General features: G+C 45.3%; 1 protein-coding gene across 10 annotated transcripts; it reads left to right on the top strand.

Annotated features, from left to right (window-relative positions):
• The first annotated feature begins 123 nt into the window (after window positions 1-123).
• On the top strand, window positions 124-21,379 carry IFNAR1 (interferon alpha and beta receptor subunit 1). Of its 10 annotated transcripts, none has more exons than XM_053934879.1 (15): window positions 124-382; window positions 4,730-4,850; window positions 9,272-9,456; window positions 10,732-10,889; window positions 12,091-12,238; window positions 13,418-13,532; window positions 14,812-15,011; window positions 15,274-15,428; window positions 16,240-16,393; window positions 17,825-17,979; window positions 19,067-20,116; window positions 20,200-20,262; window positions 20,347-20,481; window positions 20,557-20,728; window positions 20,766-21,379. In XM_053934879.1, the coding sequence occupies exons 1-11, from the start codon at window positions 181-183 to the stop codon at window positions 19,292-19,294; spliced, it is 1,821 nt and encodes a 606-aa protein (XP_053790854.1). In that variant the 5' UTR covers window positions 124-180; the 3' UTR covers window positions 19,295-20,116; window positions 20,200-20,262; window positions 20,347-20,481; window positions 20,557-20,728; window positions 20,766-21,379. The 10 variants fall into 10 exon arrangements, with proteins under 10 accessions (XP_053790854.1, XP_053790851.1, XP_053790853.1 ...); XM_053934876.1 differs by having other exon boundaries at window positions 20,347-20,444; window positions 20,493-20,728; XM_053934878.1 differs by having other exon boundaries at window positions 20,347-20,420; window positions 20,493-20,728.
• The last annotated feature ends 359 nt before the right edge of the window (window positions 21,380-21,738 follow it).

Below are 21,738 nucleotides of genomic sequence, written 5' to 3' on the forward strand. Positions count from 1 at the left end.
CTCACAGCCCTCACGCAGCCCTGATACCGCCCTCACACAGCCCCAATACCGCCCTCAGGCAGCCCTCACACAGCCCCGACACAGCCCGGGCTGCCCTCACGCAGCCCTGACCGCCCCTCAGAGCGCCCGGGCCGCTCCGCGCAGGCGCCGCCGCCGTCGCTTCCGGCAGCGCTGCCCTGGATGGCGGAGCCCGGGGCTGGAGCGGCGGCGGAGCCCGGGGAGGGATGGACGGAGGAGCCGGAGGAGCCCGGGGAGGGATGGACGGAGGAGCCGGAGGAGCCGAGGGGCAGATGGACGGCGGAGCGGCGGCGGCTGTGGGTGCCGGGCGGGCTCTGGCTGGCGGCCGTGCTGCCCCTACTCCTGGTCCCGCTGGCTTGCGCAGGTGGGTCCGGGGGCCCTCAGGGAGCGGGGCCGGTGCGGGGCCCTCTCCCCGGGGCCGAGCGGGGCGCGGGTCCCGCTGCGCTCCCGGAGCTCTGCGGGGATGCGGGGCGGGATAACGGTGTCGGTGAGGATGCGTCGTGTTTGCAGGGCTGCCATGGAATCACAGCGGGGTTTGGGTTGGAGGGACCTTAAATCCCACCCAGGGCCAGCCCTGCCATGGCAGGGACACCTCCCACTGTGCCAGGCTGCTCCAGCCCCAGTGTCCAACCTGGCCTTGGGCACTGCCAGGGATCCAGGGGCAGCCCCAGCTGCTCTGGCAATTCCATCCCAGCCCCTGCCCACCCTGCCAGGGAACAATTCCCAATTCCCAATCTCCCATCCAGCCCTGCCCTCTGGCACTGGGAGCCATTCCCTGTGTCCCGTCCCCCGTGTCCCTCCGGACTGTCCCTCTCCTCCATGCCTGTCCCACCCGTTCCCGGTGAATTGCAGCGGCTGCAGCCGCGGCGTGGGAAAACCAGCTTTGGATTCCCCTTCTTTGTCTTGGAAGTCAGAGCCTGGCAGAGCCTAAAGGTTAAATGAGGAAATGAGAGGTGGAATGGCAGGATGGGGGTTTTGGCTCGCAGGGCAGGAGCCCTGTCTTTTTTCCTTACACAGCAAAAAACAACTATTGCCCAAAACCTGTTGTTGGAAGAGGAAGGATTGTGAAGCATTACAAGGGAGGGCAGAGAGACTGTTTATACAGGCAGAGAGTGACAGGACCAGGGACAATGGTTTTAGATTGCCAGAGGGCAGGGCTGGATGGGAGATTGGGAATTGTTCCCTGGCAGGGTGGGCAGGGGCTGGGATGGAATTGCCAGAGCAGCTGGGGCTGCCCCTGGATCCCTGGCAGTGCCCAAGGCCAGCTTGGACAGGGCTGGGAGCAGCCTGGCACTGGGTGGGCTCTGAGACCCCAACCAGTGGGTGATCCTAACTCTGGAATTCCAATAGTTCCAATTCCAATAATTCCAATTTCCCCTGTGCCGAGCCCAGCTGTTCCCTGTGCTGCTGCTCCAGGGTAAAGCTCTGGCTCTGGCTTTCTTTGCATATCAAGGTCCCTCAGAGCCTTTCCTGGTGTCACATGGAAGGGGCCTCCTCTTCCTCCTTCTACTGAAACGTTGACTGAAATTTTCCACTGGCTCCTGCACCCAGGGATGTCGTAAGCATCATCATGTGCTCTTCCTGGGGTTTCCCCCAACAGTGGGCTTTGCTGTGTTGCCATTTCTTGCTTTCTTCTGCTGCTGAATGGATTTTGTTATATAATCATTATTGTTTTCAGCCATCGTTTACTGACAATATTGCTGAACATCTCCCGAGTGAAGCAGTAATTTCTCTGTATTAGAACAGTTTGGGTTGGTTTAATTTATTGGAATTTGACAGGGGAAAGAGATAGGCAGATGTGCTGGAAGCATTTCTGGTTTTTAATCTCTTCTTTCCACATAAGTCTAATCCCTTATGATGGTTTCTCAGAACCAAAGTGTCATCATGCTCAAGTGGACAAACAGGAATTAGTTTGAAATGTCTGGCTTTTAATCATTAATAAAATAAGCCAGGAAGAAGTGTTGTTTTTTAGGTTTTTCTTTGCACATCAAGTTACTACCTGAATCACCAAATTTCTCTGCTGATTGAGCATCACTGAGTTTGCTCCTTCCTTCCTGCATAGCTGTTCATTGGGAAATGATGATGTGTGGAATTAATTAAGGGGAATAGGTGAAAGGGTGGATGGCTGGATCACATATTCCTGTCTGTAGGGTGGAACATCCAGAAGTATCCTGAGAAACTGGATCTGACTCCAGGAAACAAGTGCAGTGGTATTGAACAGGAGAATGTGCAGGGCAAAGACAGGAGGGTTAAAATATCACGCCTGCAAAAAAAAATATAAAATCCTACACATAAATTACACAGCATTGTTTTGTTGGGTGTTTTTAGAAACCCCAAAAGTATCAGGGCACAGCAGTGCTAATTGGAGGGAAAAGATTAGGTCATGTCTCATATAAACTAGACCTCCATTAATTGACCTCATCCATTTCATTGTGATTTTTTTTTTTCACTGCTTCAAGCAAGCTGAACAGTTTGGAAGGAATACAGAAGAGAACAATAAAACTCCCTCAGGAAGCTGGAAATTTGGCTTAAAAGGAAAACTTCAAGAATTGCTGCTGCCACTCAGCTTTCTCTTGGTGGGGAGTTGTGTTGAAAATAACCTTCCTGGGGTATTTTCCAGCTGTACAAAACACTGGCCTGGCTTAAAACACAGAAAATCTTAAAGATCTTTAAAATCAGAGATTTTAGATCTCTGCTCAGAACATGGATCTGGACAGGTTCTTCCTGCTCCCACTCCTCCTTTTTCCCATCTGACCTGCTGAGGTCTAACAAGGAGTACTGCAAAGCCTCGTGCTCTATGAATTAAGGATTTGAAAAGATGGGAAAGATACACTAAATATTTGAATTTCTACCCAAGGCAGACAAAATTACTCTAATAATTGGAATTTAATCATGTTTTTATCAGTTGGAGTCTGTGTGGCCCTTGTTGTCACAAGGGTTTTGGCTGAAGTTGGATAAATATCTGGGGAAAAAAAATCTGTTTTTTCCTTTGTTTTCTTATTTTCCAAGCAAGCATCCTTTGGCATTCTCTGCGTTTGTCTTACTCTGTCAGAAGAGCAACAAATTCCTGCCTTGTGGGAATAAATTCTGTAGTGGGAGCCACAAAGTCTAACTGAATTATTTGGCCTTTCATGTTGCTGTGCTTTCAGGAGTTATTCCCCAAAATCTTGTGGATCCCACTCAATTCTCCCAAAGGGTTTTGCAGAATTCAGTCACTCTGCTTTTCCACACATCCCCTTTGAGGACAGGGAGCTCGTGTAGGAAAAGGAAGGGATTTGCAATGAGGAGCCTCTGCCAAAGGCAGGAAATTGGGACCATTGGGAAGGCACTAACCAATGGCTGCAGAGGAAATAGGAACACAAAAACGGGAATGGCGCGGTCAAGGGTGTATTTTATTTCAGTTTATTTTGGGTTTTCAGTGTGTTTTGGTTTGTTTCTATTGTTTGAATTTTAATTCATTTTTCCCTTCATTTTATTTAAATTTGATTGTATTTTATTTTCATTTTTATTATATCTAAATTTTAAATTTTATTTTATATTTTATTGTGTTTTTCTTATTTCATGCAATTTTTATTTTCATTAATTTTTCTTTTCTATTTTAATTTTATATCTATTTTGGTTTTTTATTTTTATTTAATTAATTTCATTTTATTTTTGATTTTTATTCTATTTTATTTTTTATTTTAATTATCATATTTTATTTGTTTTAGATGTTATTTTATAGTAATATTTACTTTAATATTATCTTAATTTTTTCTTCTAATATTTTATTTGCTTTTTATCGTAATACTTTATTTTATTTTCATTTTATCCTAATATTTTATTTCCTTTTTATCATAATACTTTCTTTTATTTTCATTTTATCCTAATATTTTATTTCCTTTTTATCATAATACTTTCTTTTATTTTTACTTTATCCTTTTTTTTTCTTTGTGTTGTAATACTTTATTTTAACACTTTATTTAACTTTAATCTTAATATTTTCTTTGCCTTTTATTGTAATACTTTATTTCATTTTCATTTTATCCTAATATTTTATTTTCTTTTTATCATAATACTTTCTTTTATTTTCATTTTATCCTAATATTTTATTTCCTTTTTATCACAATACTTTATTTCCATTTTATCCTAATATTTTATTTTCTTTTTATCATAACACTTTCTTTTATTTTCATTTTATCCTAAAATTTTTTTTTTGCTTTTTGTCGTAATACTTCATTTTAACATTTTATTTATCCTAATATTTTATTTTCTTTTTATCATAATATTTGATTTTATTTTCATTTTATCCTAATATTTTATTTCCTTTTTATCATAACACTTCATTTCATTTTCATTTTATCCTAATATTTTATTTTCTCTTTATCATAATACTTTCTTTTATTTCCAATTTATCCTAATATTTTTTTTCGCTTTTTGTTGTAATACTTCATTTGAACATTTTAATTTCTCCTAATATTTTATTTTCTTTTTATCACAATATTTTCTTTTATTTCCATTTTCTCCTAACATTTCCTTTGCTTTTTCTCGTAACACTTTCTTTTATTTCCATTTTATCCTAATATTTTTTTTCGCTTTTTTGTCGTAATACTTCATTTGAACATTTTAATTTCTCCTAATACTCTATCGTCTCTTTCTCACAATACTTTTTTTTTATTTTTATTTCCATTCCCTCCTGCCGCTCCCTCTCTGGCGCTGGACGTGTCCCCAGGCCAGAGCCGCCTGCCGAGCCCGGGCCGGCCGCGGGTGCGCGCCGTCAACACCAACTTCTCCCTGCGCTGGGACTACGCGGGCGGCGGGCGCGGCGTCGCCTTCTCAGCGCAGTTCCAGTGGTGAGTGCGGCCCTGGCAGCCAGCTCCCTGCCCACGCTGGCCCCAGCTCGTCTCCCTGCTCTGGGAAATCGGCGTGTTTGGCACGCCAGGAGCGCCAGGGCAGCCCTCCTGGCACCAAGGCAAAAACACCTGTGGCTCCCATTTTAGCCCCTGGGGGAGGCTGCCAACGCTGTGTGAGGAATTACAAACCACGAGGGTTTGAGCGGTGTGATACTTGAACTAACACAGGGTGAAAATGTAGAATTTTGGGAATTTTAGAATGTGATTCAGGGGTACAAGATGGAGGGATTTGGGCATGTCCTAGCCTTCTTCTCCTTTGTCTTGCCCTCCATGTCTTGGTGTGCTGGTGACACTTTTCTGTTGGTTTAGGATAGGGACACACTGTCCAACATCAATGTTAGATATTGGCACGTTATTGTAAACATACTACAGGTAGTTCTGAGTACATAAAGTGGGAGCTGCCCGAGGCTGGAGGCAGGCTGCCATGGCTTCTGTTCTAGCCAGAGCTCAGCAGGTCAGACAGAGAATGTTATAGATAAGGAAAAACAAACAACCTTGAGAACTCCACCTCATGCATTCACAGAATCACAGAGTAATGAGGTTGGAAGAGACCTCTAAGTCCAGACTTCTCCTTCAGCTGCACAGCCTGGGGAACAAGGAGTTTTACACTCTCGGGGTCATTCCAAAGCAAAGCAGACCCCGTCACAGGAGAGCTGCTGCTGCTGCTGAACCACCAGCAAGGCGCTTGCAGAAGGTTTCTTGCCACACTCAGAAGTGGAATTTGGGTTTATTTTGTCTCTGGTTTGTTTGGTTTCTCTAGCTGTGGCCGCACACAGAGGATTTGAGGGAATTTCCAGTGTAATTTTCAAGTAATTTCTCACTGTTCATTAACCCACCTGTCTCAGCTGCAAGTTTAATGCCCAGATGAAACAATTTAAGGTTTGTTCTTAAATATTTCCTTGGTTTCCTTCAGTTGTTCCATACCCCAATTCTTTTGCAGACATTAGCACAGGCATTTTGTGGCACTTCCCTGACAAGTAAATATTGAAAAACATTTCTGAGATAAAATTACTGAAATTCTGAGCAACTTGGAATTGTGGAAGGTTCCCTGCCCATGGCAGGGGTGGAACAGGATGGGCTTTAAGGTCCCTCCCAACCCAAACCATTCTGGGATTTGGGATTTAAAAAAAACAGTTCTTCTTTTCCAATAGGTAGACAAGAAGAGCTGCTTTGAAAATAGTTTTATTTTTTTAAATGTCAGACTGGTCTGAAAGACAAGGTAGGAGTTGAGGATAAACAATTGTTGCTTCAAGTCTGTGCCTCCTTTTTTTGGCCAGGACATTTTAAATGTCTCTATAAATCTCTTTCTTTACTGAGGTGTGGACGTGTATTGATTTAAAAAGAGCTGCTGAAAACCTGATTATTGCTGAACTCCACTTTTCACCTCTGTGTCTTTGTTTTCCCTTAATTTCCATTCCTGACTCATGTTATAATTAGTGGAGTTCTGTTGGTTTTATGCTCCTTTAACCACTTTTGTCAGGACTTCAAAATTTCTTCCCATGAATTACAAAACCTTTGCCAGGCTAGGAAATATAATAATCCTGAGGATGTAATTCTGTGTTCTGGCAGTTGTAGGATAATTTACAAGGAGATAAAACTGATTGCACTGCTGATAAAGCAGCATGAAAAGGGGTGATGTTTATTAAAGTTAAGAAGAAAATAAGAATAATTTCAGTGGTTGTGGGTTGGATTTATCCCAGGCTATTTATCCTGGAGGTGTGTTATAAATAACTATGCCATTATTGTATTTTGCTATTATTGGCTTTTGTAAATTACTTTGATATAGTACAGTTTGTAATCTCTTTTAAACTGCTTTTGATATAGTATAATTTGTCAGCCTTTTATAGTTAATACTCTAATCCCCGTGTGGATCGTATATCTTAGTGTGATAAATACATATTCTAGTTTAGGCTTTTGCAAAATATTATGCACTGTGTATTATAACATTAACTTTGCAGAAGTAATTGTAGTTGTGAAATAATAATAATGATGATGATGAATATCACTACTTATTAATATGTATTACTATATTAATAATAATAAATTAATTTTAAAATTAAAACAAAAATTAAATTAATAAAATAATACAAATTGTAGTTGTGAAATAATAACTAATGCCTTTATTCTTGTAACTAACTGATAATAGTGAAATATCTATTCAAATAGTGAAATATCCTTTCAATAGTGAAATAGCTAATATTGATTGAAAGTACTTGTAAAAATGGCTAGAATGTCTGTATGATAAGAAAACATTGAAAAGAAGCAGACAAATAGCACCAAAGAAAAATCTACCACTGCCCCTTGGGCTATCAATAACTGTCAAACCACAGAGCAGGGGGCCTCGTGAGGAAACAAAACACAAAACTCTCAAAATCCCATCTGCATTGTGCTCTGAGGAGATGAGGCCAGGGGTGGAACTCAGATAAAGAATTCCTGGAGCATGTAAACTCAAGGGGACGTTGAATAGGTATAATCCTCATGAATATGCATTTGAGCAATGCAGTGAGAGGAGCTGAGAGTGGTTACGGGTGACCTGTGCTTCTGGCAGTTCACCAGGCCCCAGCGCTGGGCACTGTCCCTTCTGTCCCTTATTGAACTCCTCCACGTTTTAGAGCCAGCCTTGTTTCTCACAGGGTGTTTATCCCGGGCTGTTGTGTGTCCTGGGGCTGGTGTTTCTCCTGGTGTGTTGTTTATTCTGGGCTGTTTGTCCCGGGGGTGTTGTTTGTCCTGGGGGTGTTGTTTCTTCTAGGCTGTTTGTCCCGGGGGTGTTGTTTGTCCTGGGGGTGTTGTTTAATCTAGGCTGTTTGTCCTGGGGGTGTTGTTTGTCCTGGGGGTGTTGTTTGTCCTGGGGGTGTTGTTTGTCCCAGGGGTGTTGTTTATTCTGGGGCATTGTTTGTCCTGGGGGTGTTGTTTAATCTAGGCTGTTTGTCCCGGGGGTGTTGTTTGTCCTGGGGGTGTTGTTTGTCCCTGGGGTGTTGTTTGTCCCGGGGGTGTTGTTTATCCTGGGGCATTGTTTGTCCTGGGAGTGTTGTTTATTCTGGGGTGTTTCTCTCAGGTGTTGTTTGTCCTGGGGGTGTTGTTTCTTCTGGGGTGTTGTTTATCCTGGGTCATTGTTTGTCCTGGGGGTGTTGTTTATTCCAGGGTGTTTGTCCTGGGGGTGTTTTTTATTCTGGGCTGTTTCTCTCGGGTGTTGTTTGTCCCGGGGGTGTTGTTTATTCTGGGGTGTTGTTTATCTTGGGGCATTGTTTGTCCTGGGGGTGTTGTTTGTCCTGGGGGTGTTGTTTGTCCTGGGGGTGTTGTTTGTCCTGGGGTGTTGTTTGTCCTGGGGTGTTGTTTGTCCTGGGATTGTTGCTTGTCCTGGGGGTGTTGTTTAATCCGGGGTGTTGTTTATCCTGCGCTGTTTCTCTCAGGGTGTTGTTTATCCCGGGGTGTTGTTTGTTCTGGGATTGTTGCTTGTCCTGGGGGTGTTATTTATCCTGGAAATGTTGTTTATCCCGGGGTGTTGTTTATCCCGGGGTGTTGTTTATCCTGGGCTGTTTCTCTCAGGGTGTTGTTTATGCCAGGGGTGTTGTTTATGCCAGGGTGTTGTTTATCCCGGGGTGTTGTTTATCCCAGGCTGTTTCTCTCAGGGTGTTGTTTATCCCGGGTTGTTGTTTATCCCGGGGTGTTGTTTATCCTGGAAATGTTGTTTATCCTAGGGGTGTTGTTTATCCTGGGCTGTTTCAGGGCATTGTTTATCCCGGGGTGTTGTTTATCCAGGGGTGTTGTTTATCCAGGGGTGTTGTTTATCCCGGGGTGTTGTTTATCCCAGGCTGTTTCTCTCAGGGTGTTGTTTATCCAGGGGTGTTGTTTATCCCGGGGTGTTGTTTATCCCAGGCTGTTTCTCTCAGGGTGTTGTTTATCCAGGGGTGTTGTTTATCCCAGGCTGTTTCTCTCAGGGTGTTGTTTATCCCGGGGTGTTGTTTATCCCGGGGTGTTGTTTATCCCAGGCTGTTTCTCTCAGGGTGTTGTTTATCCAGGGGTGTTGTTTATCCCGGGGTGTTGTTTATCCCAGGCTGTTTCTCTCAGGGTGTTGTTTATCCCGGGGTGTTGTTTATCCCAGGCTGTTTCTCTCAGGGTGTTGTTTATCCCGGGGTGTTGTTTATCCCAGGCTGTTTCTCTCAGGGTGTTGTTTATCCCGGGGTGTTGTTTATCCCAGGCTGTTTCTCTCAGGGTGTTGTTTATCCCGGGGTGTTGTTTATCCCAGGCTGTTTCTCTCAGGGTGTTGTTTATCCCGGGGTGTTGTTTATCCCAGGCTGTTTCTCTCAGGGTGTTGTTTATCCCGGGGTGTTGTTTATCCCAGGCTGTTCTCTGTCCCGCAGGCCGGAGCAGAAGGACACGGGCTGGCGGGAGCTGCCGGGGTGCCAGGCTGTGGCTGGCACGGGCTGTGACATCTCCTCGGCCATCTCCGAGTACTACGATGCCCACTACGTGCGCGTGAGGGCCCAGGCAGGGCCCCTGGTGTCCCCGTGGTCCGAGGTGCTGGAGATGGTGCCGGAGCACGTCGGTACGAGCCCGGAGATGCTGGGGACACTTTGCTTCCTTCAGCACCTCAGGGGAGGATTCTGCTCCCCTGCCCTGCTCAGGTGGGACCACACCTGCAGAGCCTCCAGCCCTGAGATCCAGCAGCAGGAGGAGCTGGAGCTGCTGGAGAGAGCCCAGAGGAGCCACGGGGCTGGAGCCAGGCCGGGAGAGCTGGGGGTGCTCACCTGGAGAGGAGAAGCTCCAGGGAGAGCTCAGAGCCCCTGGCAGGGCCTGAAGGGGCTCCAGGAGAGCTGCAGAGGGACTGGGGACAAGGCCTGGAGGGACAGGAGCCAGGGAATGGCTGCCAGTGCCAGAGGGCAGGGCTGGATGGGAGATTGGGAATTGGGAATTGTTCCCTGGCAGGGTGGGCAGGGGCTGGGATGGAATTGCCAGAGCAGCTGGGGCTGCCCCTGGATCCCTGGCAGTGCCCAAGGCCAGGTTGGACACTGGGGCTGGAGCAGCCTGGCACAGTGGGAGGTGTCCCTGCCATGGCAGGGGTGGCATGGGATGAGCTTTAATATCCTTCCCAACCCAAAGCAGTCTGGAATGAGGGATTGTTGAAAAACCAAGTGTGGTTTCCACTGCTGGTAACAGCAGGACTGGGTGAGTTTCCCAACAGGAACATAAGACCAGGCATCTGCAGGTCATGGCATGCTGTAATTCTATCTTTTCTGGAAAGGGAAAACTATTCCAAGTGGTGCTGGTTTCCTGACTGAATTTCCTGTCACTATGTATTTTCCCAGATTATTTCTTGGAAAAGTCCTTTTTGACAGTAGATTTTTGTAGAATCCCAGACTGGTCTGGATTGGGAGGGACCTTAAAGCCCATCCCATCAGGCAGGGACACCTTCCATAGACCAGGTTGCTCCAAGAGCCCTGTTTTTGGGAAGTTTGTGGCTTTTCAGCAGTTCCAGTGATACTGAAGCCCTCCTTTGATGTTGGATTTATTGCACTGAGCTAAGTCTCTTGCCTTGCAGGATTTAGAATAATTTACACTGATTTTTTTTTTGAAAACATTTGCTGGTAATATATAATTTTAACTGTTTTTAGAACCAGGTGATGGTAGTTGGTTCTTAGGTTAAATTTCTTTTAGAAACTGCCTGAGTCATGAAAAGTTAAGATCCTGTGGGTGATTATTCAAAAGAATTAAAAATAGATACCATAGGCAGGTACTTTAGGTTTATTATTGTATACTGCTTTTGGGGTGTATTTTCTCAAAGTAGACATTATTAACTTCTTTTTTCTTTCCATATTTGCAGCTCAGATTGGTCCACCAGGACTGGAATTGCAGTCCACAAATGGAGTCATAAAAGTTAGGGTTTCTCCTCCAGAAGCAAATCAGAGCAAAAAAATGTGGATCAATGATCTGAGTTTTAAATATAACCTGGTCTTCTGGGAAAACTCATCTCATGCTCAGGTATGAGCACTTTTTTTTGTTATTTAACCTTACCAGAGCTGTCAGAGATGGACTTTAATTGAAATGGAATTGTTTGGTTCTGTCACTGTGTAACTGCTCCTGTGTGGTTTGAAAGTTGGGAAAGGTGTTTTTTTTTGGTGGGATGATTTTGTTCTTACCATAGGATTGTTTTATTTGGATTGCCCTGATCCAGGGACTTTTTTGAGGTGTTGCCATTGTGAACTGGTTTCCAAGGCAGAATGTGTGTCCTGCAGAGCACCCAGAGCTCTCCTGTGAGGAGCAGGAGAGAAACTCTTCCTTTTTAATCTTTTTTAGGGAAGTGAGAGTCATCTAAATTAGAGCAGGGATCGAAGGGCAATCTGTGTTCTTTTGGGAGATCAGATCTAAATCATCACTTCAGAAAGGACCTTGAGGGGCTGGAGCGTGTCCAGGGCTGGGAAGGGGCTGGAGAATTCCTGGGGGAGCTGGGAAGGGGCTGAGCCTGGAGAAAAGGAGGCTCAGGGGGGAGCCTGTGGCTCTGCACAGCTCCTGCCAGGAGGGGACAGCCAGAGGGAAACACGGGAATGAGGAAAAGACATGGGAATGGCCTCAAGGTGCACCAGGGGAGGATCAGATTAAAGACAGAATTAAATTTCCCTGGCAGAGTGGTCAGGCCTTGGGCTGAGCTGCCCTGGGAGGTTTGGAGTCACTGAATTGTCCCAGAGGAGTCTGGATGTGGCCTTGGGGAGGGTTTGGGGTGATGCTGGGGTGGCACTGGGTGACCCTGGAGGGCTCTTCCCACCTCTGGGATTTTGGGATTACCCACACCAAAGGAGCACAAGGCCCAGAAGTACAATTGTGTATGGTCAGTCACCACCAGGTGTGGGAAACCAAAAGCAGAGGAGAGAGGAGTGTTTGGGTGATGGAGGGATGGGAATGTCCTGCTCCATTCTGGAATGTCTGTGGGGTGAACTCCTGGGCATGCCCAATCCTTCCCCACTTCCATGGCAAAGGATCCCAAAATGTTCCTGTCAGACACTGGCTAAGCTGCAAACTTCCCTGTGGGATTTCTCCAGCTCAAACACTGCCCTACTTTCTCTGTTTTACCTCTTTAGGTGGGGTACAAATGATACAAATGGGCTGAAACCCTGCAAAATGATCATTTCAGGATGGTCCTGGGGAAGCACAGTTCCCCTCACAGCTCTTGGTGTTTTTCTTCCAGCTCCAGAGTAAAACCATTTTCCCTGTTGACACCATTCATGACCTTGCCCCAGACAGCACCTATTGCTTCAAAGTCCAAGCAAATCTCCCCAGGGAGGGAAAGGAAGGCTTGTTCAGCCCCATCAGCTGTGTGAAAACCACCCAGAAAGGTACCCAGGAAATCAGCTTATCTGCAAATGATGGCTTCTGTTAAACCTGGCACACAGTCAGTTGTTCTGAAGCAACAGAAATAGGCAGAAGGGCCAAATTCCTCCTCATTTTGGTATTAAAAAAAAAAAAACATATATGGGAGGTGTATATATGTGTATATATATTTATATATATGTGTGTATATAGATATATGTATTATATGCATTTACCCTTCTCAATCAACATAAAAGATGTCAAGGGTAGAGTTTTAATAATACAGAAACGTTTTTGCCATGAGGTGAATTTTGCCATTAATTTGGAACAAAATCTTCTTTGTGTGCTTTGGAAAACCTCTTATTTTTCAATCAGTGGCTGAATCAGGAGGTGAAAAACCCAAAAGCCTCTGGGATACTCAATGAATACACAGAAAGTTGAGCTGAGCTTAAAAAAATGCTGGTTTTATATAATCCTTGGTGAATTGATTGTTACAGCTGCTGAAGAAAGCCTTTGAGGGGGCAGTTTGCCACCTTGTTATGTAAAATTAAATTCTTGTCTGTGCTGTGCTGTTGCTTTTAGATGTTTATTTTAGGAAAAAATAACTGCAGAAAGTCAAATATTAGATTGGAAAGGGGTGGTCCATCATAATGAGTTGATGGTACATCAAAATGTAAGCAACTGATGGTAAATGAAAATTTCTACATATACAAAATATATTAATTAATACACATCTGTGTTTTTAAAAAATATTAAAAGAATACACATGTATTTTTAAATATTAAAATAATATATGTGTATCTTAACAAACTATTACAATAACTGATACATGCACATTTTAATTATTTTAATAAAATATTAAGTAATTGTCATATTTATATTTAATTAAAATACTATAACAAAAAAATCAAAATTTACAATAAATACAGATGTGTATTTTATACATTTTTCTCCTCATGTTATTCCCAAACCAGTTTCTTCCTCTCCTCTCAATATCTGTGTACTTTGATTTTTTTTTCTGAATTGATTTTTAGCTGATTTTTTTAATCAAAGGCTTGATAGGATGCTTTGCATATCACAGCCTGTGGCTTACAATCTGTATAATGAATACTCTTTGTTTTCATTATTGACACGAGACATGTCCATTCCCTGTCCATAACATGAAGTTTTTTGGTAACTTTGAGTTTCCTTTTCCCCCTGAGCAGTGAACGACCTCCTGTGTGCAACCAACCTGAGTGTCCTGGCTTTGAACATGAAATTCCACCTGCTTTGGGATGCCCAGGAAAACCAGGATGTGAGCTACAGCGTGCAGTACCTCCTGTGAGTTCAGCCATTCCCACCCCTGCCACCTGAAATGCTCTTTGTTGTGTTCTGCAAGTGTTTCTAGAGGTGAAAATGAAATATCTGCTGGCTTTGTGTGTTCATGGGAACGTGAATGGCTCATTGCTGTTGAAAGAATTCCATGTAACACCCGAGCCTGGAGTTTCAGGGGACTGGGCTGCTTTTGGGGGTGTTAAACTCCTGATGGAAGGGGCTCCTGAATGCTGAGGGACATTTTTAAAGCTGGGAAACTTGAATTGCTTAGTGGCTTTTCGAATGTGAAGAAATTCGATGAGTAAAAGTGAGCAAAAATACAGGTGTTGGAGGTTTCAGTTGTCAGCAGCTTGGATTTCTTCTGGGCAGACCCAAATAGGGGAGAAAACCCAAGGTAGCACATTGTGTCATATAAAAAGAAATGTTGTGTCACATAAAAAGAAATGTTGTGTCACCTAAAAAGAAATGTTGTGTCACATAAAAAGAAATGTTGTGTCACATAAAAAGAAATGTTGTGTCACATAAAAAGAAATGTTGTGTCATATAAAAAGAAATGTTGTGTCACATTAAAAGAAATATTGTGTCACATAAAAAGAAATAGTGTCACATAGAAAGAAATGTTGTGTCACATTAAAAGAAATGTTGTCACATAAAAAAACCCATCGAGTCATATAAAAACCCCCTCATGTCACGTGAAATAACCCTTGTATCACATCAAACCCCATCGTATCACACACAAAAAAACACTGTATCACATAAAGAAAACCAGACAAAAATCATATTGCATCAAAAAACAAGGAATGCCATAAACCCCCCATCATATCCCATAAAATCCCATCGAATCACACCCATAAAATCCCACTAAGAAGCAGCTCTATAAACCTGTATCTCAATCTCCAGCTGTTGCATAAATATTGTGGCCAACACCTAACTGAAGAGGAGGGATCCCCTGGCATTCCTTGGGAATTCTTTGGCATGACAGGAAAGCAATGGACTGCACAGAGCTACGTGAGAACTTCTCATTTGGATTTTCAGAACCTGTCCACCCCACATTTCATTTCTCTGCTGAGGCTTGGTTAAAGCCCTGATTTGTATTTCCTGGCCCTTTTATCTTCATTGTTCCACTCAGAAATGCCTCATATTAAAATGCTGATTTTTTTTTTTTATTATTATTATTACTAGAGGCCTTTTTGCTCAAAACTGAGCCCAGTGCAGCACAAACAAATATGATTTTCTTGAGGAGTTCAGGGAGCTGACATGAAAACTCTTGGATTCTCTCTTGCAGTGGGTTCTGGAAGAAGCTCAATGATGATTACTCAGACAAGTGGCTCAGTGTCCCCACGTGTGAGAACATCATCAGCACCTGGTGCAACTTCTCCTCCATCATCAGCCCCTCTGGATTTTATTACCTGCGAGTGCAGGCCAGGGAGGGACACAACAAATCCTGCTTCTCCAGGGAAGTCAAAGTGGATCCTCTGAAAACAAGTAAGGAAATGCTTTCCTGTAATGCTCATTGCTCAGCAAACTCGTGCCAAATGTCTTCATGAGCTGACAGGAGCCTGGAGAGGGGATTTCACAAGCACATAGTGAAATTAATTGAAATGTTTCTCAGGACTTGATATTCTGAATAAAACTATGAAATTATACTTCTAACTGTATGGTTCTTCAAAATTATCATGGATTTCACTGACAGTCTTTGAAGCAATATTTTTAGTTGGATTTTAATTATTTATTTTATTGTTTTCAGATGGAATTGGCCCTCCTGGTGTAAGGCTGGACCTCAGTGACACTTTGCTCCACATCGTTATTTCTCCTCCAGGAGGAGCTGAGGAGGAAGTCATGAGGGACCATTATGATTTGTCCTACAGGATCCTGTACTGGAAGAATTCCTCAGATATGAAGGTGTGAACTAATTACATACAATATGAAATTGATTCTGACTTAAATCCTGAGCTTCTGTTCTCCCTGAGGAGCTCCTTTCCAAAAGAGGCACATTTGTGGTATATCAGTCTTTAAAAAGTCAGTTTATTGGTTTTTTTTTAATGAAAGATTCTACCAAAAACCTGATCACTGTGACTTTTATTACCCAGTGGTTGAGATTTTTATGTAACTCTTGTAGAAATCTGATCACTGTGATTTTTATATCCCAGTGATGGGGTAAAACCTCCATTTCCATGGATCTGGCTGTGTGCAATGTAGTGGAAAAAGCTCCTCAAACACTGAAGTCCTGCATCCTTGTAGCTCACATTTTAATGGATCTTTCCATGTTCTTTGAATAGTTCTTAGGGTAAACTATTTCACAGTAACTGGTAAGAGGGGAGCAGAAGAGAAGGAAGCAAACTGCAGCAGGAGGGAGTTTCCAGGAAACTTGGAACTGTGACATTTCAGAATGGGTGAAGCACTTGGTTCTTGCCCAGGAAGTGATTGCTGAGTTTTGCTTAGGAGCTAAGGGGGTGGTTTATTTATTTTATTGAATCTGGGTGCCCAGGGAGGTGGTGGAGTTCCTGGAAATGTTCCAGAGGCATCTGGACGTGGGACTGGATGAGCTGGAAAGTCTCTCCAGCCCTGCAGACTCTGGGGTTGCAGCAATGTCTGACATTTCACAGAATCACTTCTCCAGCAGAGGCTGCAGCTCTCACTCACCTGTTTGAGATTCCTGTGCTGCCCACGGGATCTGATCCCTCCTTTTTCCCTTTTTTTTTGCTTTTGCCAGGAGGAGGTGAAGCAGAAGGAGGTGAAGCAGACCATAGCCACAGTCCCTGATGTGTCCCCCTCCACCCTGTACTGTGTCAAAGTCCAGGCCTTCTCTGAGCCCTACAACAAAAGCAGTGCCTACAGCCAGCAGGAATGCATCCACACCCCTGCAGGTGGGCACAGCCTGGCAGCAATTCCCCCTCTGGAGCTGGGATTGTTACCCCTTCACTGGGAACTCAGAACTCCTGCCAACACTGGGAGCACCTGGCTGGGCAGAGAGCTTCACTTCGCAGCCCTGCTTCTTGGGAGGGAGCACGGAATCACAAAATTAAACATTATCAGGGGTATTTTATCCTTGAAACTTAGTCATCCTGGGAATGAATCTCCTGTGCTGAGGAGTGAGGAGATTTGTTAGGGCTGAAAGCTCATCTTGGTGCCAGGGGAGAGTGGGGGGGATTGCACTCACTCAGAAAAGAAAATCAAATCATGGTGAAGATAATTAGCCACATAAAATTGTATGAACACTGTGAAAATTTCTGACTCTTCAAACTGCCTTAAAGCCAAGCAAATGTAATAACAGCAATGCCTGGCTCACATTCAGGATTCATTTATGTTGTGGTCCTCACTGCTGTATTATCAAACCTAAAAGGAACCAAGTGCTACTTTTTACCTGAATAGGGGTAAAGATAAATATTTTAATCTATTTTCCTAGCTATTACTCTTCCCCTTATCCTGCTATTTCAATGAAGCTCTTTAAATCCAAGCAGTACTTCCAAGGCAGACCATGCTCTGCCTTTCCCATGTTTTTATACCCCAGAGTGAAAATCTTCCATTCTTTGATCATAAAATAAGACCTGGTTAGGGCCTTTGGATTACTTAGAAAGTGGCTGCTGATGCCTGTTAATTTTAGTACCACCAAACTCCTTTCAGTTTGTTGAGATAATCATAGGATGGTTTGGCTGGGAAGGACCTTGAGGATCATTTCATCCCACCCCTGCCATGGCAGGGACACCTCCCACTGTGCCAGGCTTCTCCAGCCCCAGTGTCCAACCTGGCCTTGGGCACTGCCAGGGATCCAGGGGATTCTCTGGCAATTCCATCCCAGCCCCTGCCCACCCTGCCAGGGAACAATTCCCAATTCCCAATCTCCCACCCAGCCCTGCCCTCTGGCACTGGGAGCCATTCCCTGGCTCCTGTCCCTCCAGCCCTTGTCCCCAGTCCCTCTGCAGCTCTCCTGGAGCCCCTTCAGGCCCTGCCAGGGGCTCTGAGCTCTCCCTGGAGCTTCTCCTCTCCAGGTGAGCCCCCCCAGCTGCTGGTGCTGGGGTGATGGAAGGACTGGAGCATCTTGGAGGTCTCTTCCCACCTTGGTGATTCTCTGTCCTTGTATTGGGAGATATTTTGTGGCTTCTTTAAGCAAAATTAACTCAGACACTGTCACAGCATCACTTTTCCCTGGTGCCTATGGCTGTGGAAATGTTGTGGAATGTTTCTATGATGTGGAAATGTTGAATTATTTGATAAATTCTGCAGCACGTGTGGAGCTGTGCTTTAATTTCTCCTGGTTCTGAATACCTCGACTGAATGGTTTTTATTCCCAATTTTAGGTACACCTTTACCTCTGATCTATTTTGGGATTTTCATGGGTGCCCTGCTGCTTGTCCTGCTGGTGGCCACTCCTCTTGTTTTTGTGTTCTACCAAGCCTACAGCAAAATCAAATATGTGTTCTTCCCCACCTGCCAGCCCCCCCTGAACATCGAGGTGAGCCCTGACTCCTCGGTCATCACACAGCTTCTTTGTAGGGAAATGAACTTTAAATATTGTGGGAAAAAAAGATGTTTATCTGTTATGGGTCAGCCAGGGTTCATTTTAGAGGTTTTATCAGTGGCCTCCAGAGCTTTGTCAGTGTCAGCTTGGCACAGGTGCTGCTTAGCAGGGATCCTGCTCTGGAATGGAAAGGGCAACACTCAAGTGTGTCCTGAAACCTCTGTACTTGGATTTTCTTTTAATTCTTGCGTGGCCTCCTCAGGCTCTAATCCATGAAACGTTGCAATTCTGCGGTGACTGACAGCTGAGAGCAGGAAAAGGGCTGAGATAAAATGTTGGAGTCACCCTTTAGTGTTGGATTCTGTGAGTGCAGCTGGGAGGTGGGAGCTGGGATCTTCCCAGGGAACAGGGACAGGAGGAGAGGGAACGGCCTGAGGCTGGGCCAGGGCAGGCTCAGCTTGGCCAGCAGCAGGAATTTCCCCATGGAAAGGCTGCTCAGGCCTTGGCAGGGGCTGCCCAGGGAGCTTTGCAGTGTCCATCCCTGCAGGTGTCCCCTGGAGGTGGCACTCAGAGCTCTGGGCTGGGGACAAGGTGGGCACGGGGCACAGCTGGGGCTGCAGGGGCTGGGAGGGCTTTTCCAGCCCCAGGGATTTGGGATTGTGTGAACTAAACTTCATCCTAAATCTGAGTTGGTAGCCTTAGGGAACCAAGTGGGGTGTTAGGGGTAGGAAACCACACATTGCTGCTCCACACGAGCATGGAACCCCAGACTGGTTTGGGCTGGGAGGGACCCCAAATCCCACCCAGTGCCAGCCCTGCCATAGCAGGGACACCTCCCACTGTGCCAGGCTGCTCCAGCCCCAGTGTCCAACCTGGCCTTGGGCACTGCCAGGGATCCAGGGGCAGCCCCAGCTGCTCTGGGCACCCTGTGCCAGGGCCTGCCCACCTTCACCGTAAGGAATCTGATAAATCACATTTGTGTGACTGTGGTGTTAAGCAGAATCAGTATTTAATTCTTTAAATCAGTATATAATTATTATTTATGGATGTTCATCTCTTCCCCTTCTGCTTCTGTCCTCAGGGATTTGGAGCACAGCCCTTCAGCAGCCCTTACCTGTCAGCTGCAGAGGAATCTGTGGAAAATTGCTGTGTGATTGAATCCATGGTCACAGAAGAGGGAAATCAGATTGTTTTCACAGACTACAAACATTCCAAACAGAGCAGTCGAGACTCAGGGAATTATTCCAACGACGACAACACTTCCGGGAGCAAAGGATCCAAAGAAACCCTGGAAAAGGAAATGATGTAACTTTGGGAAATCAGAATTCCTTTATGGGATTGTCAACTTCACGAACACTTCAAACTTCTTTGTGATGGAAATCCCAGCCTGAGGGGGACAGCTGTGACCTTTGGGATCCTCAGGTGGACACTGTGACCTTTGGGATCCTCAGGTGGACACTGTGACCTTTGGGATCCTCAGGTGGACACTGTGACCTTTGGGATCCTCAGGTGGACACTGTGACCTTTGGGATCCTCAGGTGGACACTGTGACCTTCGGGATTGCTGGGTTTGGGTTCCCAGAGCTGCCCTGGCTGGGGGAGCTCCTCAGCCCTGGCTGGAAATGACCCTGATGTCCCCATCCCACCCAGGGCTGTCCCTCTGCGCCGGGAGCAGCTTTGGGCACTTCTTACTTGAAGCTGTGAGCTGAGCAAAACCTGCCTGCTCCAGCAGAGTTCCATGTGGAGTTACTCCAGTGTTTACACAGCTAAAGGCAATCCATGCTGGACACAAACCTGTGGAATTTTCCCTTGCTCTTCCAGGCCCTGGGCAGGGCTTGGCTCACCAGGTCCAGAGCTAAAGGTGATAGGAGAGGTTTCCTCACAGGGTTCCTCACAGGGATTCCTCACAGGGTTCCTCAGGAGGTTCCTCACAGGATTCCTCACAGGATTCCTCACAGGATTCCTCACAGGGATTCCTCACAGGATTCCTCAGGAGGTTCCTCACAGGGATTCCTCACAGGGTTCCTCAGGAGGTTCCTCACAGGGATTCCTCACAGGATTCCTCACAGGGATTCCTCAGGAGGTTCCTCACAGGGTTCCTCACAGGGTTCCTCACAGGGATTCCTCAGGAGGTTCCTCACAGGATTCCTCAGGAGGTTCCTCACAGGATTCCTCAGGAGGTTCCTCACAGGATTCCTCAGGAGGTTCCTCAAAGGATTCCTCACAGGGATTCCTCACAGGGATTCCTCAGGAGGTTCCTCAAAGGATTCCTCACAGGGTTCCTCACAGGGATTCCTCAGGAGGTTCCTCACAGGATTCCTCAGGAGGTTCCTCACAGGATTCCTCAGGAGGTTCCTCACAGGATTCCTCAGGAGGTTCCTCACAGGGATTCCTCAGGAGGTTCCTCAAAGGATTCCTCACAGGATTCCTCAGGAGGTTCCTCACAGGGTTCCTCAGGAGGTTCCTCACAGGGATTCCTCACAGGATTCCTCAGGAGGTTCCTCACAGGATTCCTCACAGGGATTCCTCACAGGGATTCCTCACAGGATTCATCACAGGGATTCCTCAGGAGGTTCCTCACAGGGATTCCTCACAGGGATTCCTCACAGGGATTCCTTATGGGGTTCCTCACAGGATTCCTCAGGAGGTTCCTCACAGGATTCCTCACAGGGATTCCTCAGGAGGTTCCTCAAAGGATTCCTCACAGGATTCCTCAGGAGGTTCCTCACAGGGTTCCTCAGGAGGTTCCTCACAGGGATTCCACACAGGGATTCCTCACAGGGATTCCTCAGGAGGTTCCTCACAGGGATTCCACACAGGATTCCTCATGGATTTGGCTGGGAATGTTCCCAGTGCTTGTTCCATGTCTCACTCCTGTCCCTGGCAGTGCCCCAGGCCAGGTTGGACACTGGGGCTGGAGCAGCCTGGCACAGTGGGAGGTGTCCCTGCCATGGCAGGGTGGCACTGGGTGGGATTTCGGGTCTCTCCAAACTCATTCTGGAATTAGCAGGACCCCGGTGGAATTTAGGAAATGCCTTTAGCAGGGAGCTGAGCTTGGCACTCAGAGCTTTCCTTCTTTTGCCAACAGACTTTTCTTTGGACAAACAATCAGGATGTGCTGCAGTAACATTTCAGTATTCGTATTCCATTTTTCCATGCTGACTCCACTGTCTTCTGGAGCCTTTTTTTTTAAAGTACCTTATTTTTTTATGAAGAAACTGCTTTGGAGTCAGCTGAGTTTGAGCATCCCATGGGCTGCTGTTGTTCTATCTAGGAACTCTTGGTGTTTATGTAACTTTTTTTTTTTTTAGTTTCGAAGATATTACCTAATTTTATAAATTTCCTATCCCTGTGTTCATTGAAGAACATAATAAATTTTGCACATTTGCTTCTTATCCCTCTCTTGGTTCTGTGTGGTTTTGGTGTAGAGACATGGAAGCTGCCCTGTGGGTACTTGGGAAGTTCCCATGAGGAGCTGTCCTTCCTGAAAAACCCAATGTGAGGGGCAGAATGGAATATCCCATCTAAATTATACAGACATTGAATTAATGGCATGATTTGGACAAAAGTTAATTCATGGGAAGGATTTCACTGCCAGATTTTAAGCAAAGCACCCAGTGAATGTTCCTGAAAGAGGCAGGATAATTCACAGGCAATCCCCATTTTCCTCTGGAATGCAGAACCAAATGGATCATAGTGAATGGATATTTATTGTTATTATTATTGTATTTTATGCTCTAAGTGTGCTTATAGA

This window comes from Vidua chalybeata, chromosome 2, assembly GCF_026979565.1.
Source record: "Vidua chalybeata isolate OUT-0048 chromosome 2, bVidCha1 merged haplotype, whole genome shotgun sequence".
Taxonomy (NCBI): domain Eukaryota; kingdom Metazoa; phylum Chordata; class Aves; order Passeriformes; family Viduidae; genus Vidua; species Vidua chalybeata.